This window comes from Micropterus dolomieu, linkage group LG20 (genome assembly GCF_021292245.1).
Source record: "Micropterus dolomieu isolate WLL.071019.BEF.003 ecotype Adirondacks linkage group LG20, ASM2129224v1, whole genome shotgun sequence".
In the NCBI taxonomy this organism is placed as follows: Eukaryota; Metazoa; Chordata; class Actinopteri; order Centrarchiformes; family Centrarchidae; genus Micropterus; species Micropterus dolomieu.
In genome coordinates, this window is record NC_060169.1 from 16,388,203 (window position 1) to 16,409,226 (window position 21,024).

At 40.2% G+C, this 21,024-nt stretch overlaps 1 protein-coding gene across 12 annotated transcripts in view; it reads right to left on the reverse strand.

Moving 5' to 3' along the window:
* Positions 1 to 258: 258 nt before the first annotated feature.
* The window catches only part of fam189a1 (family with sequence similarity 189 member A1), a 52,531-nt gene continuing 31,765 nt past the window's right edge, over positions 259 to 21,024 (reverse strand). For 8 of the 12 annotated variants that reach the window (XM_046033645.1, XM_046033644.1, XM_046033652.1 and 5 more), the window contains 9 exons: positions 18,373 to 18,537; positions 11,108 to 11,215; positions 8,519 to 8,679; positions 6,528 to 6,663; positions 3,997 to 4,075; positions 3,134 to 3,901; positions 2,651 to 2,722; positions 2,020 to 2,342; positions 259 to 1,058 (listed from right to left, as the gene is read on the reverse strand). In XM_046033645.1, the coding sequence (XP_045889601.1) occupies positions 861 to 1,058; positions 2,020 to 2,342; positions 2,651 to 2,722; positions 3,134 to 3,901; positions 3,997 to 4,075; positions 6,528 to 6,663; positions 8,519 to 8,679; positions 11,108 to 11,215; positions 18,373 to 18,537 (2,010 nt within the window). In that variant the 3' untranslated portion in view covers positions 259 to 860. The remainder of the gene's footprint in view (positions 1,059 to 2,019; positions 2,343 to 2,650; positions 2,723 to 3,133; positions 3,902 to 3,996; positions 4,076 to 6,527; positions 6,664 to 8,518; positions 8,680 to 11,107; positions 11,216 to 18,372; positions 18,538 to 21,024) is intronic. The other 4 variants (XM_046033643.1, XM_046033650.1, XM_046033655.1 and 1 more) reach the window with 1 other exon arrangement.

Here is a 21,024-nt window from a genome sequence, read left to right on the forward strand (position 1 = left end):
AGTAGACTCTTACTAACCTTGACTAAAAGAAATATCACTGCGTATTTATTTGAACAATACCAACTATAACATCATTAACACAAATCAAATGCAAATATTAATAGCTTCAACAGACTGGTATTTATTGCAAGGCTATCATTTTCCAGTGTTTCTATTATTTTTGCCAGACTTGGTTGAGGTGACCAGATGTTTAAAATGCTAATGCCTGCACATGATCCCGACACATTCAATGGGAAAAAAAGAACACAAACCACAAGATATAAACTCATACTTTATTGTAACACTGATAAGAATTGTAACACAATGAGGTAAGTTAAATAATCCACATCTGTGATGTTCTTTAACCAGCGGCACCACAAAATATTCACCACCCTATCAGTAACAGTTCCACAAAGTCTGCAAACAATGGCTAGTAATGCCCGGTCAGTTTACAGTTTAATACAAACATATTTCTTTCCATTTCTTATGACAAGAGGATTACTGATAATACAGTTTTTCAGTTCCAGATCCAAACGTACCAGCTGTGTATTAGTTTCTTTTTTAAGAGATGAAACTCTGTAGAAAAGATCCCCTGAGGGAGAAACATCCTTTTGTTTTTCTGATGAGAAAGAAGCCACTACAGACACTGGCAGGCTCAGTGTGAGTTTGCTACCATTTCTGCTGATGACTTGGCACGGCCTCACAGGGCACTGAGAGATTCGGCATGAGACCATGTCAGTATGCCTGTGCTGCAGTTACACTGTGAAGATAAATGATCTTTCATTAATAATAGACATCTGCTGCACAGCAGAGCATGGCTGCAACACCAGCACCCTGAAATGCCCCCAGAGTTTTGATCCAAGTCCTTGTTGGGAGAGTGGTCAGAGAATGGTTTCTTTGCACTCAAGGCTTTGTTCAGAGGAGGGGGAATCCAGTGGGTTGATGGAGGCGCTGGTTATCTGTGGGAGGTGTTTTGGACGGCGCATGGAAGGGGATGAACTCAAAGCACCGCAGCTCTGAAGGTGAAGATCCTCGTGGCCATGCTTCCTGGAACTGCCAATGGTGCGCTGGGTCATCACCTGTGCAACACATACCCAGGAATGAAAGAGAGAGACACGTTGCTCGATGTTATTAAATAGTTATTGAACTGAGCTGAAATACACTTATTGAATCAATACAACTCCCCAACAAAGGTCAGCAACATTTATATGTAAAATTCTAATTAATGAATTAAAGGTGGGATATGTGATTCTAATTCAATACACGTCTTTTTGTCAAATTAAGCGACTATCTCCTCACGGTCCGCTGCCTGTCCTTTCTGTGCGTGCTGTATGAAAATCCGGAGTTTGTACTCAGCCCTGGCTCTGTAAATGGGAAACAAACAAAGTGGCTTGGAACAAGCAACAATATTTTAGCTGTTGCAGCCATGATTTGACAATACTTGCTGTGTTGTTGTTTGCTCTATATCATGATATTTGTCATGGTATTGGATTTCTCCAGAATGGCATACCCCACCTTTAAACTGCATTTTATAATATGTCAAAGTGCACAGTGGCAGCTGTGACTGTGGAAGTAGAGCTGGTTGCCCACTAATGGCAGGGTTGGCGGTTTCGATTCCTAGCTCCACCTCTCCTAATGTCCTTGTGCTAGACACTGAACCTCAAGTTGCTCAAAATTGGCAGGGCCAGCACCCATCATGTGTGAGTGTGAGCGAGGGGCAATTTGTAAAGTACTTTATTCATTAAGGTAGAAAAGACCTGCATAAGTGCAGCTCTAAAAAAGAATAACATATCATTGACAACCTTTTCCACTGCTATTGTAATTTTGCTGTATCCATTACAAAGCAAGGCCAACTTACTTGCCATAAATGGAGCTAGCTATACTGTGAAGGTTATACTCATTATCCAAAGGTTCAGTCCACTTCATCGACACCCAGACCACCTCAATTCATCTAATACTGGAGCAAGTTTTGGTTCAGCGTTATCTAATAATTGTGTAATATGCATGTTAACATGCAGTTGGCTAACGTACGTATTTTACCTGATCTATGACATTGGCACTAAAAATGGCCTCCTCCATGTGTTTCTCATCCGATTTGATGACACACTTGATGTTGTTAACAACCTGCTGGACTTCAGGAGGCAGACTGCAGCTCGAATGTTCCAGGAACTTGGCCACCAGTATTTTGGTGTCTTTGTACATCTTCAGGTCAGCGAGGGAGTGTGGGCGTTCGTGGGAGGAGTGTGTGTGCATGGCTCGTGGTTTAAGGTGGATATCAACTTTCCTGCCCTCCTTTTGCTGCTTCCTGACACATATGTGACTGGGTTTTGCTCCAACAGCATCTGTTGAAACGCCTGTTGGCTCTGAAGATAAGACGAAGAAGAACTGTCAAAACACATGAAATCATATACATCACGATGAAACACATTGTTATTATCAGCTTAGTTAAAATGGGCTCAGGCTTTTTTTTAAATTTTCTGAAACCATTAAAGAATACTTAATGTTTCAGTTTATCTCAACATTTTAAATGTTTTTTACCGTACAGTGACTGTGTATTTGTTTCAATTAAGTTAGATTCACAGTTTTTCCTTCAAGTCTGATTGCTTTACAAAATGGGATGTGAATGCTGTTAAGCAGCAGATGACCCACCATTACATGAATTCACAGTTACCTTGCTCTGGTGATGTATGAGTTGAATCTTCAGCAGCAGGGTTATTTGCAGAAGTGCAGCTCACATTTTCTCCTGCAGAGGGAGACAAGAAACTTACTTAGTGGTTGCTAGTGAGTGATCCACTTATTCTGCTTATTGACAATGGAAGGCTGTAGGGCTGCCACCAATGATTAATCTTATTATCAATGGATCAGCCGATTTTTTTCCTTGTTTAATTGATTAGTTGTTTAGTCTATAAAATGTCAGAAAGTAGCACAAATTTCTTGTCAGATCAAATCAGATTCAAACCAAGTCAGAAACCTTATGATTCCAAAGAATCTGGAACCAAACAATGTTTGGACCTTTTTGCTTGAAAAATGACTCAATAATGATGCATCAGCTGACTAATTGTTTAAGCTCTAAAAGGCTGATCACTCTAGTGATGCTTAGATAGAGTATTTAAGCTGCAGTGTAAGTCTTGTGTAACATTTTTGCCACACTCACTTGCTGTCGTAGATGAGCAGGAGATAGGGTCACTGGTGGAACGGACAATGCGTGCCAGTTTGCGGTACCTCCTGGCTGCTCGAAACACCCGAGGCCTCTCTGAGGGTGAGAAGCCACTTTGGGCTGAGGTAGAGGGGGGCTGTGATGTGGAGGAGGATGACCAAACACTGAAGCACAGCCTGGGGCCACGTGGCCTGCTAGGAGGGGAAGGGGAAGGAGAAGGAGCCAAGGGGCTGATGCCTGAAGTTCCACCAGAGGAGGCCACAGAGGTGGGGGAGCAAGGCTGAGGTGGCGGAGGGAGAGTGACGGGGAGAGTGAGCTTCCGGCTCATCATTCGTGCTTTAATGAGGGAGTGAGTTGATGCTTTAGGTGGCTCCTCTGGTAAATGTTTGGCTGATGCAAGCTCGTCACATATGTGCATTGCAGCCCTGAGTTCTTCACATGGATGTGTGTTGTCCGTGGAATCCTCCTGGTCCATGTTGCTGTAGTTTTCTGAGGACCAGTCCGGAGAGCGTTCCAGAGACTCCTGGGTGTGTGAAGACTCACTGTATCCTGTATCATTGGGGCGAACGTCAGTGTTAGGCAGGCCACGATGGCGTGTACAAAGTTCCAGGCTGGTGCAGCTTCCATCAATGGGGGCAGTGTGGAGCATGCCATAGGGAGAGGAGTCAGAGCCCTGGACCTCCAGGGAGCACAAGTCCTCTGAGGAGCATGTCTGGTCCTGATCAGCCACCTCAGACACCATCAGTGATGCACTGTCCACCGAGGCTGAACAAATGGGAGAAAATATCATCAGCATGACTACTAGTAGACAAAAACATTCGACAATCCTCTGCAGTGTTCACTGATCCAGCTGTCTTTACCCTGAGTGCTGAGTCCTGCAGTAGTGTTTCTCTCACACAGACTGGATTCAGTGGCTTGTTGCTCTATGCTGGTGGTAACCTGTAAAGAGGAAAATATCACAGCCCTGTTTGAATAAAAAGTAGCATAAAAGCAGCTGTGTGGCACCTAACACTCAACAACACAGTTTAGTCTGTAGAGGGCTCTGTAAGACCATAACACACTGAACAGAAATGTCTCAGCTAAGAAGGTAGGTGTACCAGTGGAGAAAACTACTGTATAATGTAGAGTTGAATAAGAATCTTTAACTAGATTCACTCATATGCTTTAAAGGTACAATATGACATACATACATTCAAACAACTTCACATCATGCGGAGTCTTAAGCTTGAAATCATCAGTTGAGTTTCTTCTGCCATCTGACTGTTCTCTCACACAATCAATCTGTCACTGCCTGTTTCCATTAGTTATTTACAGCAACCACTGCTAATCTATTGCAGGTGAGAAAACCTACTGCAGATTCCTATTTGAAGTACACTATTAAAAATGGGTGTGGAGAGAGCTACGGCTTTAGCACGTAAAATGGCAACAAGGGATTAAAAGCCTAAGGTGTTAAATGATGCTGAGAATATAATGGAAGGTAAAAGGATGTGCTTCCACATTATAAAGTTATTTTTAGCTATGAACAATGAGATGTAGCTGAAAAAGCTCTGATCAGACAGTTCAACATGACAGTCAAGGGACACCGCCTCAGTAAGTCTGGAACAGCTGACTATACACTGGCTGTGTATTTTTTCCTTAAATACTTGACAGGCATCATCTACAAAAATGCAGTCATAAGATGAACACAGTAGCAATGCCATTTCGCATTGAGTTTTTGAGTAAAATTTGGTCTATGATATCATATTATTCACATTTAGCTGATCTGATGCTCAGTGGAAGGCTGTTCCAGACCCGAGGAGCAAGTGCTGCAAAGGCTTGATCACCATTTGTTTTCACCCTGGACTATAAGCCTGTTCGGACAGTATCATTCAGAGTTATGTATGTGATTAAAATAATTTTAAAATGGATTATAAAAGAAAATTGTGTGTCATGTGTGAGAATCACTTTGTTTTGGTCAATAATCTAGCTGTTGAGTTTGTAACAATTTGGAGCAGCTCCATAGTTCAATTGTTTAGGCAAGTAAATGAGCAAATACACAGTAACTGAAGCGGGAGGCTATAAGAGCATGTGTAGTTATCTCTGTGTTAATGAAGGACAGAAGTGATTTAATCTAATTTTGGAGATATTCCTCAGTTGATAAAAACACAATTGGAAAAAGTTAGGGGATAACCTTAGTCATTCGGATTCTGGGAACAATGAATCTCTGTACAAAATTTCGTGGCAATCCATCCGCTATTTGTTGATATATTTCAGTCTGAACCACTGAAAGAAAAGAGTGGAGCCATATCCGCTTCCTTTTCACATTGTACCAATATTTCAGTGCTGTACAAAGTTTTCTGTTGCACTTCTCAGAAATGTTAGATGTTGAGTTACGCAGCCATTTTTCATGCTGCCATCATGGCTGGCTTTAACCACACTTGCCATTGATGCCACTATTTTGAGTCACTGTTTGAAATCCATTTGAGTGGCCAGACTGAGAGACAACTCCTGTTATAATCAACCAACAAACTACAGTGTGTGAATCTGATTTGCAAAAACTGGATTTCAAAGATTTTATTTACTCAATTGCTTGAAAATCTAAATGTGTGGAGTGGAGGGTGAAGCTAAATTCTTCAAGCTACTTGACTGTTACCTGCAGACCTTACTTGCAGACAATGTTAGTCAGTTGTTCAGCCCCCCACTTCAGTCCAGAGTGAAATATATCAACAAATAGTGGATGGATTGCTATGAAATTTTGGGCAGACATTCATGTTCTTCAAAATTTTAATGACTTTGGTGATTCCCTTTTTTGTCTAGCATGAGGCTGACTTGTGTTTTTTAGTAAAATATCTCAACACTATTGGTTGATGGATTGTCATTAAATTAGTTTCAGCCAATCATGTCCTCCTCAGGATGAATGTCATCTAATCATAAGGTCTGTTTTTTTTGTTTATGACCAAATACCTGCAAAACATGACATTCCCTTTAGCCTCAGCTGCACTTTGTGTTTAATGCTAATTAGTAAATCTTAGAATGCTAACACATATAACATGCTTCCTGTGACCTAAGATGGTGAAAATCATAAACATTATAGGCTACCTGCTAAACATCAACATGTTAGCAATTGTAAGATTGTTAGCATGCTGATGTTAGCATTTAGCTCAAAGTATTGATGTGCCACAGTACAGTCTCACAGAGCTGCTAGCATGGCTGTTGACTCACTACTGCACATATGTAAAATATATGTAGCCTATACATATATACATATGTTTATATGTAAGTTTAAAGAAGTTAACTGACTTGTGGATTGGTTTGCTCTCTTTAAAAACAGAGAAATTAATGTCATGTCCCAGGCCCAGTTGCCTCTTGAGACAGTGTTGTTTTAAGGGATGAGCGGGCAGATACTTCTCACCTGGCTGGCAGGGGTCTGCCCCACTATAGACTCATACGGAGGAGGCAGGTCAGTTGGGTACAGTGTCCCTGGGCTGTTGATGGGTACCCCATAGATGGCACTGAAGGGAGAATGGGGGAAGTCCAAGTGCAGGCCTCTGTCAGGGGCATAACAGAACAGTTTCAACCAAACAATAAACAACAAAACCTAAAAATCCAAATCGTACTTCGAACAACCAAAGATCCAAAGAGTGGAGAGTACATTAAGTCAGTCACACATATCCATTTTATCTCAGTCAAAAATACAGTAGGCAATATTGTCCATTAAAACATTAAGATAGAAAGGATGAAAAAAATATCCTCTTGTCCCCGACACTCCAATCCAGACGATATATACAGGTAGTGTAATATTCCGTGTGCGCCACCACTGATTAATATGGTGCCAATCAGGAATAAGCAGCCATGCACGCAGCCATATCTTTTAATTACAACACCATTCTCCTCTAAAGTGCCAGAGCATGAAATACAACCTGAGAGTTTCCACCAATCATCCGATGCGTGATGATGTCATGACACATCCCTGGCCCTGGGCAGGGACACCATAAATGCTTCTTCTGCCTTGTTGATATTTATGGCATAATTGACAAACAGATGTGGCTTCCTGCCAAATGGCTACATCAACAGCACTCTCTCTCTCTGGCAAGACAGAGAAAGTAGAGGGAGTGATGAGGGAGGGGACAGCCCATTGGTCACAACAGCTGAGAAGCACTGATGTCGCAGCTGCTTAACGGAGGGAGATGCTCTGATCTGACCATGGATGATAATATTACAAGTGATGGTCACAGCCAGATGGTAAACAGACACCATTGCTGCTTTATATGATGGATTTGGATTTGTCATTGCTTTTGGCATCTGTATATTCACCATCTCACAGGAGATTCTAGGTGTTTAGGGTAGTCTCTCCAAAAACTTTCCTCTGCTTGACCGACCAACCCTATGATCAATATTTCATAGGGACCTCCAATATCTGATTTGTTTCAGGTCTCTGTGGAGAGGGAGGTAGGTAGTTACAGGAAATAGTTATAGGCAAAAAATGAATCCTGAAGATTCTTAAATATGTCTGCTATTATGTAAAACTGGAAACTTTAATAAAAGCAAGTGCTCACTTCCCACTCATTCCTCTTGCAGATATTAATGCAATTCAAGGAGGGGGCACTGAGCCATGTACAATATCCTGAACAACTGATATCTTTTTGAAACCAGCAGAATCCTACTTTTAGTGCCTATTGGCATTTTGAGATAGGTCTCTATATCAATACGACTTTTCTATAGGTTCCACAAATCTATGTGAATAAAAGTAAAATCCCAGGAACAGTGCCCAATGTATTCCTAAGGAGAACATGCAGCGCCGCTGACTTGATACCCAATTTGAGTAGCTGCCCTCTGGGAGATGCGTTATGTTGCCTTTGGCAAAAGAAAAATATTTACACATTTCCCACTACAATCAGTAATTTACCAATTTACTCACTGTAATTAATCTGCAGTTTTTGTTTCACTTAATATAACAAACATTACTACATGTGTGGATTGCACTGAACTTTGAATATAACTGATCAGTGATTGTTGTTTGTCTGTACACAAAGATTTGATGTCACAAATATCATTAATGTGTTCTTTTCCACCATGGTGAACAATATAGCTGAATTGTATTGTTTTGTGTTGTACTGTAACAAGAACCGAATTTATGGAAGAATTTAGAGTTGGGGGATTGCCAAAGTATTTGGGACTACAAGGCAGTTATACATCTATAAAGGGGGGTGGATTTCTAAGTAGACTATTGTGCATAATTACACTATCTTGGACTTTGGACTATATTTGTTAGCAAATTACAATTTTATTGTGTATTCCCATAAAGTATAGATACACTGGTACCACAGTTTGGGAAGCACTGAGCACTTTGTTTTAGTACAGAGAAACAAATGTGATGCTGATGGGTAGTATTTTGCCTCTCACCTCTGTCCATCCATTGAGGGGGTGCAGGTGTACTCTGGGGGGTAGTATGGTGGTGGGGGAATGGGAGGAATAAACTCATCAAAGTCCAGTGTTTGGTGGAGGATGGTTCCATGGGGGGTCATGCAGTCAGCATTTAGGGCTCTCGCTCTGTGCGGCATAAACTGAAACACAGCATAAAAACATCCATTATCAGGTCTTTATTACACATGGTACTTTGTTGTTTATTCAGACAATAATTTATCCAGGGAGATGTGGATAAGCAAATGTGTCTTTTCACAGCACCTCTCCACTGCATTTACATGTATTCACATCCACGTGCTGTTGGTCACTGAACAAGCTTTACTGCAGCAGCTGCAAGTCTAGTGCCTTGCTCAGTGGCACCTCAACAGCACCTCTGAAAGCACTGCTCATTTACTTTCCTCACTCAGACATTTCTAAGTGGGACAGCTTTCCAGTCACACACACAGTCAGTCTGCTGTTTTAATCTCCAGGCTGCCACTGCTATTGACTTGACTAAATTTACTGAGCTAAATAAAAGGTTAACACCTCTTGTGGTAAATGGGAAACGAGGCCACTCTTACAAACTCTGCGAGACTGTTAGAGATAAGACACTGTGCTTTTTCCCTTTTATTTTCTACGGTTTGATTTGTCTTTTTCTATTTTAGCTTATCGTTATCTTCTATTTTATTTTGTTTTACTCCTAAAAACCTATTCATGAGTAACTTTTTATTATGTCGTTTTAGATTGCATTTCTTTTATATCTTTTCTTATTGTCTTTCCTTGTATGTAATGTAAAGCATTTGAATTGCCTTCTGGATGAATGGTGCCATACAAATAAACTTGACTTCTTTCTGTGTCGTGTGCATGTCTGCTTTTTATCAAATAAAATATTTACATATATTATATTAAATATTTTCTGTTTTCATACATTTATGTAAAAATTTATCATTATTATTAATTAATCATTAAGTAAATCTCACCCGTCACAGGTCTAGACAGTAAGATGCTCTGAGAATGACGTGTCCATAGTTTTGATAATCTGAAAATAGGGCACTGAAGCAGGGACCACTGTTAATTAAGTCCTTATGTCAACTTGAGAAGGAGGTTTCAGTCCCATTTTTAATTGGTGTATAGTTGAAACAGCTTCGGGTAAATTTATTTTTATCTTCTTAAAAAAGGATATTACTCATTTATATATGTGACTTTTTTCCTATGGTCATGTCCCAGGGATCAAACAAGTATTCATCTATGTAGTTACCATTGACATATAAGCACCTTGTAAAGTTGAGCAAACAATTACACAGCCTGTAGACATGGAGTAACATTATCATTAACGTCAGAGTCAAATATTCAATCTCTTTGCTAGCTCTGTTTTGGTCTGTACCAACTCCTGAGGGAAATATCTGTCTCTTTTAGCTACTAAATGCTCCATTATGTTCACCAGCATATAGTGGGTTTATGAGAGATTCTTCACTGAAAACAGAGACGACACTAATACTAGGACTAATACGACATAATACTCTGTGGGTTCATCACCACAAACAACCCCTTTCACATATGTGCATATACACACGTTGTCAAACAACCCATTGTTAATATAGAAATATTGATTAAAGCAGCTTTAAATAAGAACAGAACATAACAAAGTAAATGAATATCAGGATTATAAATAATAATCATAATTTCAATAATGGTGATGAGATATAATTATTTTCAGTAGGTCACATGAACGTTTCCAGTTGACTCAAAAATCACAGATTTCACAAAAGTTTGTCTGCTTTACACATGGATTTTGTTGCCTTGTGACTCAAATGGAGATTAAATTAATTTAATGTCTGGACTTTGTACTCTGAGTTAAACTTTATTTTAGCACCTACTATATACTAAATTCACTGCTGATTTCCTGCCACTTCGACATGTTATCAAAGCTTATCAAAGCAAGCTTCACGTCCAGCGCATGGCACCAGCTTTAATATCCAGACTGTTTTCAGCACGCCCAAAATTGACAGCGTAGTTCATAAAATGTGTAAAAGGTTCTTGCATCAGATATTACTGCAAAGCTATCAAGTATCAAGTAGTGTTTCTCTACCTTTCCAGTCGTCGATGTGTTTAGAGGCATGAAATCACTGTTGTTGGTGTTTGAATACGCCATACTAATTTCCCTCATGAATGAAAGCATTTCATGCTTAATTCATTGTTCCACATAAAATGACAAAAGAGGGTCATACTGAGGACGTTGTACCTTTGAGTAAAAAAATCCAGTGAGATGTTAAGCTGTTCTCTTCAAATCCAACATATTTTTGAGATGCAGCAACTCACTGAGAGAGGTCCTGTGGCAATTGACTGTCACTGTGTGTGTTTACATTACCATGCAGGATGATTCAACCAAAAACTCAATTTTACTTTCCACTATCTTACTGTAAAACAGATTAAGGCTGGGCACATCCTCTTCCATAGCTACATGTGTTTATCTAACCTGATGATAATGGTCTTCAGACAAAAAAGGGATTTTTCTTTTAACTGCACGGTGGTCACTGAAAAGAACAGAAAGTCAGTTATTGTTCTCGTCCTCCCTTCCTTCACACTCACCATCTGCAGCACATCAGTTGAGACCATCTGCATACAGCACATGGCAGTGGCTAGAGCACACACAATGGTGGAGATGACGTTAAGGGCACATACGCTGAACAGCAGCTCCTAAAGGACAGGGGGGGGAGGAAGAGACTGTTAGAGGAACGGGGAACAAAAGAAGAGGAAGGAGGAAGAGTGTGAAAAATAAGAGAATTGACAAAGGTTTAGGAGAGAAGGTGAAAAGAGGAGAGAGGAAGAGAAGACAGTTAACATTATAAACATAAAGATGAGTAATACGAGGAAAAAAAGGTGAATGTGGAACAACTGGAGAAAACACAGAAAGGTGGCACAAACAGCGCTGACATCGCCAGTAAGATAACCAAGTTTAGAAAAGCATAGCAGGGTGGCACTGCAGTGAGAGAACACTTCTAAAAATGGTTTAGTAACCACACAGCACTAAGAAGAGTTTGCATTGCACTGAATGCTGATGAAAACCAATATGATGTCTGCTTACATGCAAGCCTAGCAAACAAATTCAGTAATAGGGAAAACAACCTCATAAACATCCAAGGTTAAGCACGAGCATTTATACATTCACACTCTGCCAATGCAGAGAACTGCAAGGGGACAAACCAGTACTGAATCTGTCAGCAAAAAGAAATGCTCATGCTGGAGAAATACCAGCCTAGCACCATGAATCAGAGAAAAGATGTATGACTGCAGTCCCGTTATGCTGCTGCTTGTGCTACTCTTCTAAAAAGGTAGAAAATAACCATCTTTAAGTGGCCCCATTTTATAACCATATTGAGTTTTGTATGTCCTAACACATTAACCTATAATAACTGTACAACATGAGTTAATTTCTCCAAGATGAGCAGAGGAACAGTAATACCACCTGCCTGGAAATTAGCTCTGGGAATAGCAGGTGTCTAGAACATAGAGCATGTTGAGAGAGATAGGATGATAGCAGCTTGTATTGAAGCAGCTTCAAAATGAAAAAAAATATATATATCATATGTATAAATATATATGTGTGTGTGTGTGTGTGTGTGTGTGTGTGTGTGTGTGCCCTTTTAGGTGTTTCAATACAGTCACAAAATATATGTTGTTCTTCTTTATCTGTCACAATAAATTCACTTATGCAGTCACTATGATAATACTATTATCAGGACTCTTATCACACACAGTGTACGACTGTCAAAAGGTGAGAGGTAGGAGGAGGAGGAGAGAAGGCAGGATCTGGGGTGAATGTGTGGCAGAGAATTTGACTGTGGAAGTTTTCCTTTAAATATCTTACGTCAAAACAAGAGTAAGTACATTGAATCAACTTAGAAATTCTCCAGCTCATACATCTGCAACACCACAAACATACTGTACACCCACAAGGGTACAACCCCTAATTTATGAATATAATATAATTCCTTAGAGACAATAACCAGAGAGAATTTCATGAATGAAGCTCCCCAGTTACTACACAAAGTGTTTTCCAGCCCGTCGCTCAGATTATTCATCAGATTCAGGAGGCATATAATTCCGACTGACATTCAAAAACCCCACTTGTATTAGGCTTCTGAGAATCTGCAGAGAGGACATACATTTCCCCAACAGAGATCTGCCAGGTGGATTCTTGTCAGGATGCAGATACCTTGATTTTTTTAAAGGAGGTTCAGGCTAGGTGTTTATGGCAAGCAGTGATGTTTTGCCAAACCAGATCCCATTAGTCACTTACATTCCTTTTGAAGATTATGATATAAAATGAACGTTGGCATTTGGGGTGTTCGGAGTTACCAGCCCTGCAACTGTTTTTCAAACATGTTTGTTATCCAGTAACTAGCTGCCAAAGATCAAGTCTGTGCGAGATGGAAGTTAAAGCGGAGATGAGCTGGAACCAGTGAAGTTGAAGTTGTGCAGTGCCAATTATAAACTAAACTAATACATGTTTGTATTGGAAGCTAACAAGCTTGGAACATGTTTTGTGTAGGAGGAAAGTCTGGACTTCTTGAGGAAGGAGCACAAGTCTGTCTGACATTTTAAACATAGAAGCAGTCATTAAACAGAACTGGCGAAAAGAGATTGTAACTGCTTTTAGCATGGTGAGAATTACAGTAGTTTAGTAAAGGCAAGATATCTGAAGAAGAGGCATGCCACAACCTGCTCAAGAAAAGCAATCCATCACAGTAAACATGGTAATGTGGTAATGTAGGGCAGACAAATGATTGTCTTTACCAGACAATTGACCCTTCGCTAAGCCACGCCCTGAATACACAGCTGGCCAATCACAGTGCAGTATTGGACTCATTCTAACTGAGGTCCGACACTTTCACGGCTGCGCTCCATTGACTCTAATGCAAAAAGAGTTGTTTTCTATCTTTATTTTGCCGTATTTTTTCCAAGATATGGTCAAATGCTGTTGCTGGGGCACTTGTAATCATTACAGTAGCTACCCAGAGAGGTTGAAAGAAGAAGTACAATTTATTCTCTTTGCAAAACCTAAAACAAATCCAGAAAAATGTTGGCTGTGGATTGTTCCTAATGTAATGTTAGTTAGCTAACGCTAGCTAACTTACTGCTGAATGTAATGTTATAAAGCCCTACTGTTCTGGTTTTTAATGATTGTCATAGTGAATAGGGACCTACCCAGCTGTACAGGAACACGCTTGATCCTTAATATCATTGTTCTCAGATAAGTTATTTCAGTGGTTCAATTTTAAGTTAATCTGTGATCAGTAGGCTTTAGCTTCTATCTTTGTTTTTTCACATCAGTTTGACAGCCTGAATACAACCTTCAAATGCACAATTCAACTGCAAAACTGTCTGCTTTCTGAGATTGTTTTTTCCAAAAATTAGACAATATTTCTCCAGGGAGTGCAGTAACAGACAGTGGCAGCACCGCAATAAAGTCCAACAGGTCCGACAGTTTGTCCGACTTAGCAACAGTAACTAAGGGGGGCGTGGCTTAGCGTGTGGTCAATTATAACATAACTTTGATCACAATAGAAGAGTCATAATGTTCAGTAAAAGCGGTTATGGGGTTCACTGTAATGAATTAACTCACTAAGTCTCAGGCCTCTGCAAGTCGATTCTTATACCACAGTGAAGTGAATGGAAAATGTTCTGCTTTAAAAGTAGAAACAAATTGAAATAACTAAAATTCCATATTGTGCTTTGAAAGTTGATCAACATTTATGTCAGACAGACTTGTCTGACAACAACCTCATAGTGGCAGACTGTATATTACTCTGGGCCTTACAGAGGGCTTAATTAATTGCCTCTCAGACTGTTAAGTTCTTGACCAGGAACAAACTACACACATGCCTCCACTAGATGCTCTGTCTACTTCCCTAAATTGTGACAGGCTCCGAGTAGCAAAGGGCAGCACCATGCTCTGCAATCCAGGTGGATCACGCTCTGTCTGTCCTGCTAGATGAACAACAACCAATGTTCCTTCTGGATTTCTGCTTGAAAGCCATAATGGAAGGCTAAGACTCCCTAAAAAGTTGACACCCATCCTCTTTGACACAGGTACACAGTTTAATCCATGTTATAGTACCTGACACACCATCTGACCTCAGAGCTAGTGCCAACAAAGACAGATTGATGATCCTCACATAATCTCACGTCTTATGTTTGAACTACAGCTGGCTGTATCATCAACTGGCTGCTTCTGTTTTGTGCCTGCATGAGAGAAAATACAGTACCAAATGCTAACCAAAAACACCAGACACAAAGATGGAAATAAATCCTGGGTTTTATGATTCTATCCCTGACAAAGTAAGATGTGTGGCATTTTACAAAAACATTAGAATGTCAATAAACCAAAAAACCGACCAAAAAGGTCAGTAGTCTGTTTCTGTAGATCAAAGAATCTTGCAGACATTTTCACGTCTTTCATTGTGATTAAATGTTCCATCATTGGCTCAGAATACAAATTGAGAATATGGTCTTGCTTTGCTGTGGACAGATGTGTGCTTGTCTGTGGCCTTACTTGTGAAAGATGACGAGGCACAGGACAACAATGTGTACAAAATGCAATGAATGGAGGAATTCACACATTCTTGAGGTTGAATGACGAGTAAAACAGCCTTTTCACAACAATTCAACAAAAATCAATCAGCTGAAGAGTTGCTGGTTTGAGACAACAGCAAACGGTACCAAACACACCACACAAATTATAGGCAGTTGTGTATCCCTGCAGATTGTGATGAGACCAGGGCCAACATCAACTCTGTACATTCACTGTATTCACATGTTAAATACATTTGATGCAAGTTTGCTGACTGAAATATGTTCACTGTCGATCATTTATCTATCCTGCTGTGCAACTTTGTTTTTGAAGAGGCTTTCCTGAGATAAAGCTGAAGCTGTAGTTTTTTCAAACAATTCTCAAACACCGGAGTTGGAGATCACAAAGTCAAACTGCAAGCATCTAGTAAGTCAAGAAATATTTATGACGGCTTCCTCTGAGTTCATTTACAGTCCATTTCTGTGATTTCTCTTGTGACCACAATGGACATGATGACATAATAAATCCTAGCAGGCAAAGAAATGTAATAATGCCTCTACAGAAACTGTTTAACATGCCTGCTCATCAGATATTTAACCTCTAGAAGATACCTTGCCTTAAGCCAATCCGGTTAGTGAGTTACACAGCAAGGTTACACATCCACCCCCGTACAGGAAATCGCAAATTATCTAAATTCTACCTCCCACTGATAATTTGTGGCCCCAGGCAGTGCAATGAAAAGAAAAAATGGGATGAAAATGTACTGTTTATGCAAAGAGTGAATGGCACACATCAGTAGCAACATGAACAGTGCTGATTGTTTCTTTGAAAAGAAAACTTTTAAACAGAAAAGAGCTACTGCTGCGAAATGAGTGAATAAGAAGATTAAAGTGGTCCAATACTTAGTCTACCTGCTGTGATAATGTAGTTCTCCCCATATGCTGTGCTTTTTAGTGACGGAGGAACTATATGGCAGCTGCATCATGACTTCATTATGATCAGCGACAGCCTAACAGCCATCTGAAATGGCCGAGGACTCTGGGGACTCTGGCATGACAGCTTCCTCTTACACATAACTCAACAAATCTGACTACTTTGGCCCTTAATAAAGGTTTACAGCACCAATTCCCATATCTCTTTTAATGAGCTATGATCAAAATGACAAATGTGCTTGATCTTTCCTCTTTTCAAAAGCATGCCTCATCCCATGAAGTCTTTTATTTGGTTATCAATGTTTTATAATCAATCAGGGACATAAAATGAATGGATATGATTGTCGTTATCCAATAAAGGCAGAGTGGCATATACTGTATATCATTCCTGCAGACACTCTGAGTCAAGATAATCTGCTGAGATCACGCACTCGCAAACTCCAGCCAGCTCAGGGTAGATCCACACTGCATACTAAGAGGTCTGCCTCGTGGGGAAAGACAAATGCTATTGCCATTCTCCACTTCCTGCCCAATTAATCTGAGACTGAACACTTACACTGTTTTTGTATTTGACTGTTCTCACACGGGATATGTTATACAATGAGAGTGGAAATCTGGAGCCTCAGTTCAGACTTGACGATTTTAGCAATTTAAAGACAATTATTTTGGATCGACTACAGACTGTTATTCAACTTAATGGTGTCATTCTGATCAGAGAAGTAACAATGCTAGCCATGCTAGTGGCTCTGTGAGGCTGTACTTAAGCACATCAGTGCTTTGAGCTAAAAGCTAAAGGCAGCATGCTAACATGCACACAGTGACACTTCTAACATGCTGATATTAAACAGGTTTAGTGTTAACAATCTTAAGTTACCCTGTTAGTATACCAACATTTGCAAGTACAGCTGAGGCTAAAGGCAATGTTGTGTTTTGCAGGAGGCACCTCAATTAGAAGCAGCAGCAGGTAGCTCCTTTAAACTTTGCTAAACTTTTGTTTTTCTGGCTTTATTTGCCGAAATACTTGTTACCTGAGACGGACATACGTTGGAGCGATCCACCAGCCACATCAGCCGATAGCCTACCATGGCGGGTGAGGTGATAGCTTAGAGGAGAGGAAAAAGAGCTGGGATAGAAGCCATTTTGGCCCAGCTTTGACTTAAAGCTGCTCCTAAAGATCCTTTCTGGACAAAGTGGGACTCATGGTGGTCAAGCAACAGTAAATCAGAGACCGTTGTGCCCACATCTTTACAGAGACCTGCCCCATTAACATCCTGGATCAAGCACTCGGAAGGTGGTCCGTGTACCGAGTACCGAGTCAAGGCAAGACTCCAGCAAGATGAAAGGAAGTGGACTGTGTTTCCATCGATGATGCTTGGTGCTTAAACACAGTCAAGATGGACACTGTTTACCAAATGTCACACTTAGATGAAACCATTTTATCATCTTGTTGCTGCTGTTTACATTTGACCTTTACACTGAAAATAAAGTTTGCCTTACAAGACAGTAATATCTTTGCAAAATTTCATGGCAACCTTGTTGTATATTTGGTCCAGTCTGGACCAAAGTGGTGGGCTGAACAACTGACTAAAACTGTCATCCCTACAGCCATGCCGGCATAGCTTAAAATAGGATAAGTCTTGAAATAAGTCTTGAAAGGTCTTGCAGGTAACAATCAAGTAGCTTTAAACTTCAGTTTTCGACACATTTGAACTTTTAATTCTTATTGCAAAAACAAGTAAATGAGTAAATAAAGAATGAAATGTAATTTTTGCAAATAAGATTCAGATTTGTTGTTTGATTAATACAGATTTTCTGGAGTTGTCGCTCAATCTGGCCACATCAATGGCAAGTGTGGTTAAAGCCAGCCATGATGCCAGCATGAAACATGGCTGCATTAGTCAACATCTACCATTCTTGACAAGGGCAACAGAAAACTTTGTACCGCAATAAAATATTGGCACAACGTGAAAAGTAAGAGGATACAGCTGTTTTCTTTAAATGGTTCAGACTAAAATCTATCAAAAAATAGTGGACGGATTGCCAGGAAAACACACTTTGAAAAAAACATTGTGCTTATTGTTTAAAAAAGTGCTCTATAAATATTATTATTATTATTAGTATTATTAGTATTATTATTATCATCAGTACATATGGTACATTGTCTTTTTAGTACAGTTGCATCGGTTGCAACAAACAGTATTAACAGTCCTAAAGACTGGATTTGACAAATGAATCCAATTTACCACAGAGTAACTTATATACATATAAGTGTATAGGTTGTAAAAATATTATAAACATCATAGCTCTCACCAGCAGCACAATACAAAACCATACTGGCTTCCACCCACCTTGAGACGTAGGCGTATGGTATTGCAGTCCCTCAGTGGATTCAGTTTCAGCGTCTCTCCCAGGTTGTTGCAGCTTGAACTCTGCTGCTGTAGCTCACAGCATACGCACACTCCATCGCTGTCAAACTTGAGCTGGGGGGGAGGAGGAGAGAACACACATCCACACTCATGCATGCACGCCACGTACACAACAACCCACACACATACACAGACACGCATAACGACGCACACACACACACAGACAGACGCACAGATCAGACCTGAGCTTGGTGTTCTGATGTATTGTCCTTAAACTTAATGTGGTGGAGGATACATTTACTTATGAACATGAACTATATTTTAGGAGACACTGTGACAGTCAACAGTCAAAAAGATTAAAGAGACTAAATCCACATGAGATGCAGAATATAATAGTATGCTGTGATTGAGAAAGGCAGCAGCACATGGCCGATCAAAAGTGTACAACAAAAGAGGAGAGACTGTGAGATATGAGGAGCTACCCAGGGACAGATGGAGGTAGAGCATACCTCTGCTATGTGTCCCAGATTGAGAGAAAGCAGGACATGAACCCAACAAGTATGGGTTAATTACATTGGGAAGAGGAGATGAGGAGCATTAACGTTTCAGTCACAATTGGGGGAAGGTCTCTGGGGACCTGCATAAAGCAGTGAAGTTAGTCTACTCGGATGGTCCCACTTGTGTGAGGAGAAAAGCTGCTTCTAATGTCGAAGTGGTCGGGTTAGTGGGTTGGGTGCCGAATGAATCACAAGAGTCTTCTTCAGCTTAAAACATCAGCTTAGCATCTCATTAAAATGTGAATATGAGTGTTCTGTGTCCAACTACTCCTGATCACCAGCTTCAAGGAGAAAAAAGCTTAATACCCTTACTTGAAGAGTGCTAGATTCTCCTGTTGTCCATTGTGTTAACAACGCTGTTAACACACCAGGGTGCAGAGAGCATGTATTTCTCTGGTGGAAACCACTTATGAAAAACCATTTTTAAGGTACAAAGCTCCAATTAATGGTGAATTCCACCAATTTCACACAGGTGAGCTCTTCTCACATGGTAAAAAACAGTTGTATAATGTTTTTTGTGGCTCTGCGGGACCTCTATCACGTCTCTAGTGATGTCATCAGGGTTATCTCGACTGTGTTGGAGTTAGGGAGTTCGATATACAGGGGCATTTACAAGAAAAAGGACGGTCTGACAAAAATACACTATTGCCTGCATTATGGGAAGTGAAGGATCCAGAAATTTGGGAGAATAGGAATTAACAGTACTGGAGTACAGTTTCAAGCACATTCCTCAATTAGCATCCATAGCGTTGCACTCGGTTGTACAAGTGGAAGTGAAGGAAATGTAAAGAACTGTGTAAGTAATTAATAAAGAGCTAGATAGAGAAGTTCACACCCGGCATACTTTCTCAACTCGGCACACCTGGCCAATTGCTGCGTAAAGTTGGCATTAACTTCAGATTGATGGTTTCAGAAAGTTACAGAAATGTTCAATCACCTAACCTTCCATTTCTCTCTAAGGTCCTGGAGAAAGCAGTTGCTAAACAGCTGTGTGACTTTCTACAGAGCAATAGTTTATTTGAGGATTTTCAGTCAGGATTTAGAGTTCATCATAGCACAGAGACAGCACTGGTGAAAATTACTAATGACCTCCTTATTGCATCAGACAAAGGACTTGTCTCTGTACTGGTTTTACTAGATCTTAGTGCTGCATTTGATACCATTGACCATCAGATCCTATTACAGAAACATTTCATTGGCATTAAAGGAACCGCTCTAAGCTGGTTTAAGTCTTATTTATCAGACCGATTTCAGTTTTACATGTAAACGATGGAGTTCCTCAAGGATCTGTCCTCGGACCAATCCTGTTCACTTTATATATGCTTCCTTTAGGCAATATTATCAGGAAATATTCCATAAACTTTCATTGTTATGCAGATGATACTCAGTTATATCTACCAATCAAGCCAGATGAAACTCATCAGTTAGCTAAACTTCAAATGTGCCTTCAGGATGTTAAAACCTGGATGACCTGTAATTTTCTAATGTTAAACTCAGATAAAACTGAAGTTATTGTTCTGGGGCCCAAGCACCTCCGTGACGCATTATCTAAAGATATAGTTTCCCTTGATGGCATCGCCCTGGCCTCCAGCACCACCGTGAGGAATCTTGGAGTTATCTTTGATCAGGACATGTCGTTTAAGTCTCACATTAAGCAAATTTCAAGGACCGCCTTTTTTCACCTACGTAATATTGCGAAAATCAGAAATATCCTGTCTAAAAATTATGCAGAAAAACTAGTCCATGCATTTGTTACTGCTAGGCTGGATTACTGCAATTCTTTATTATCAGGCTGCTCGAAAAAGTCCATTAAGACTTTTCAGCTGATCCAGAATGCTGCAGCACGTGTTCTGACAGGAACCAGGAAAAGAGATCACATTTCTCCTGTCTTAGCTTCTCTACATTGATTCCAGTAAAATCCAGAATAGAATTTAAAATCATTCTTCTTACCTACAAAGCTCTTAATGGTCAGGCACCATCTTATCATAAAGAGCTCATAGTACCTTACTACCCCACCAGAGCACTGCGCTCCCAGAATGCAGGGTTACTTGTGGTTCCTAGAGTCTCCAAAAGTAGA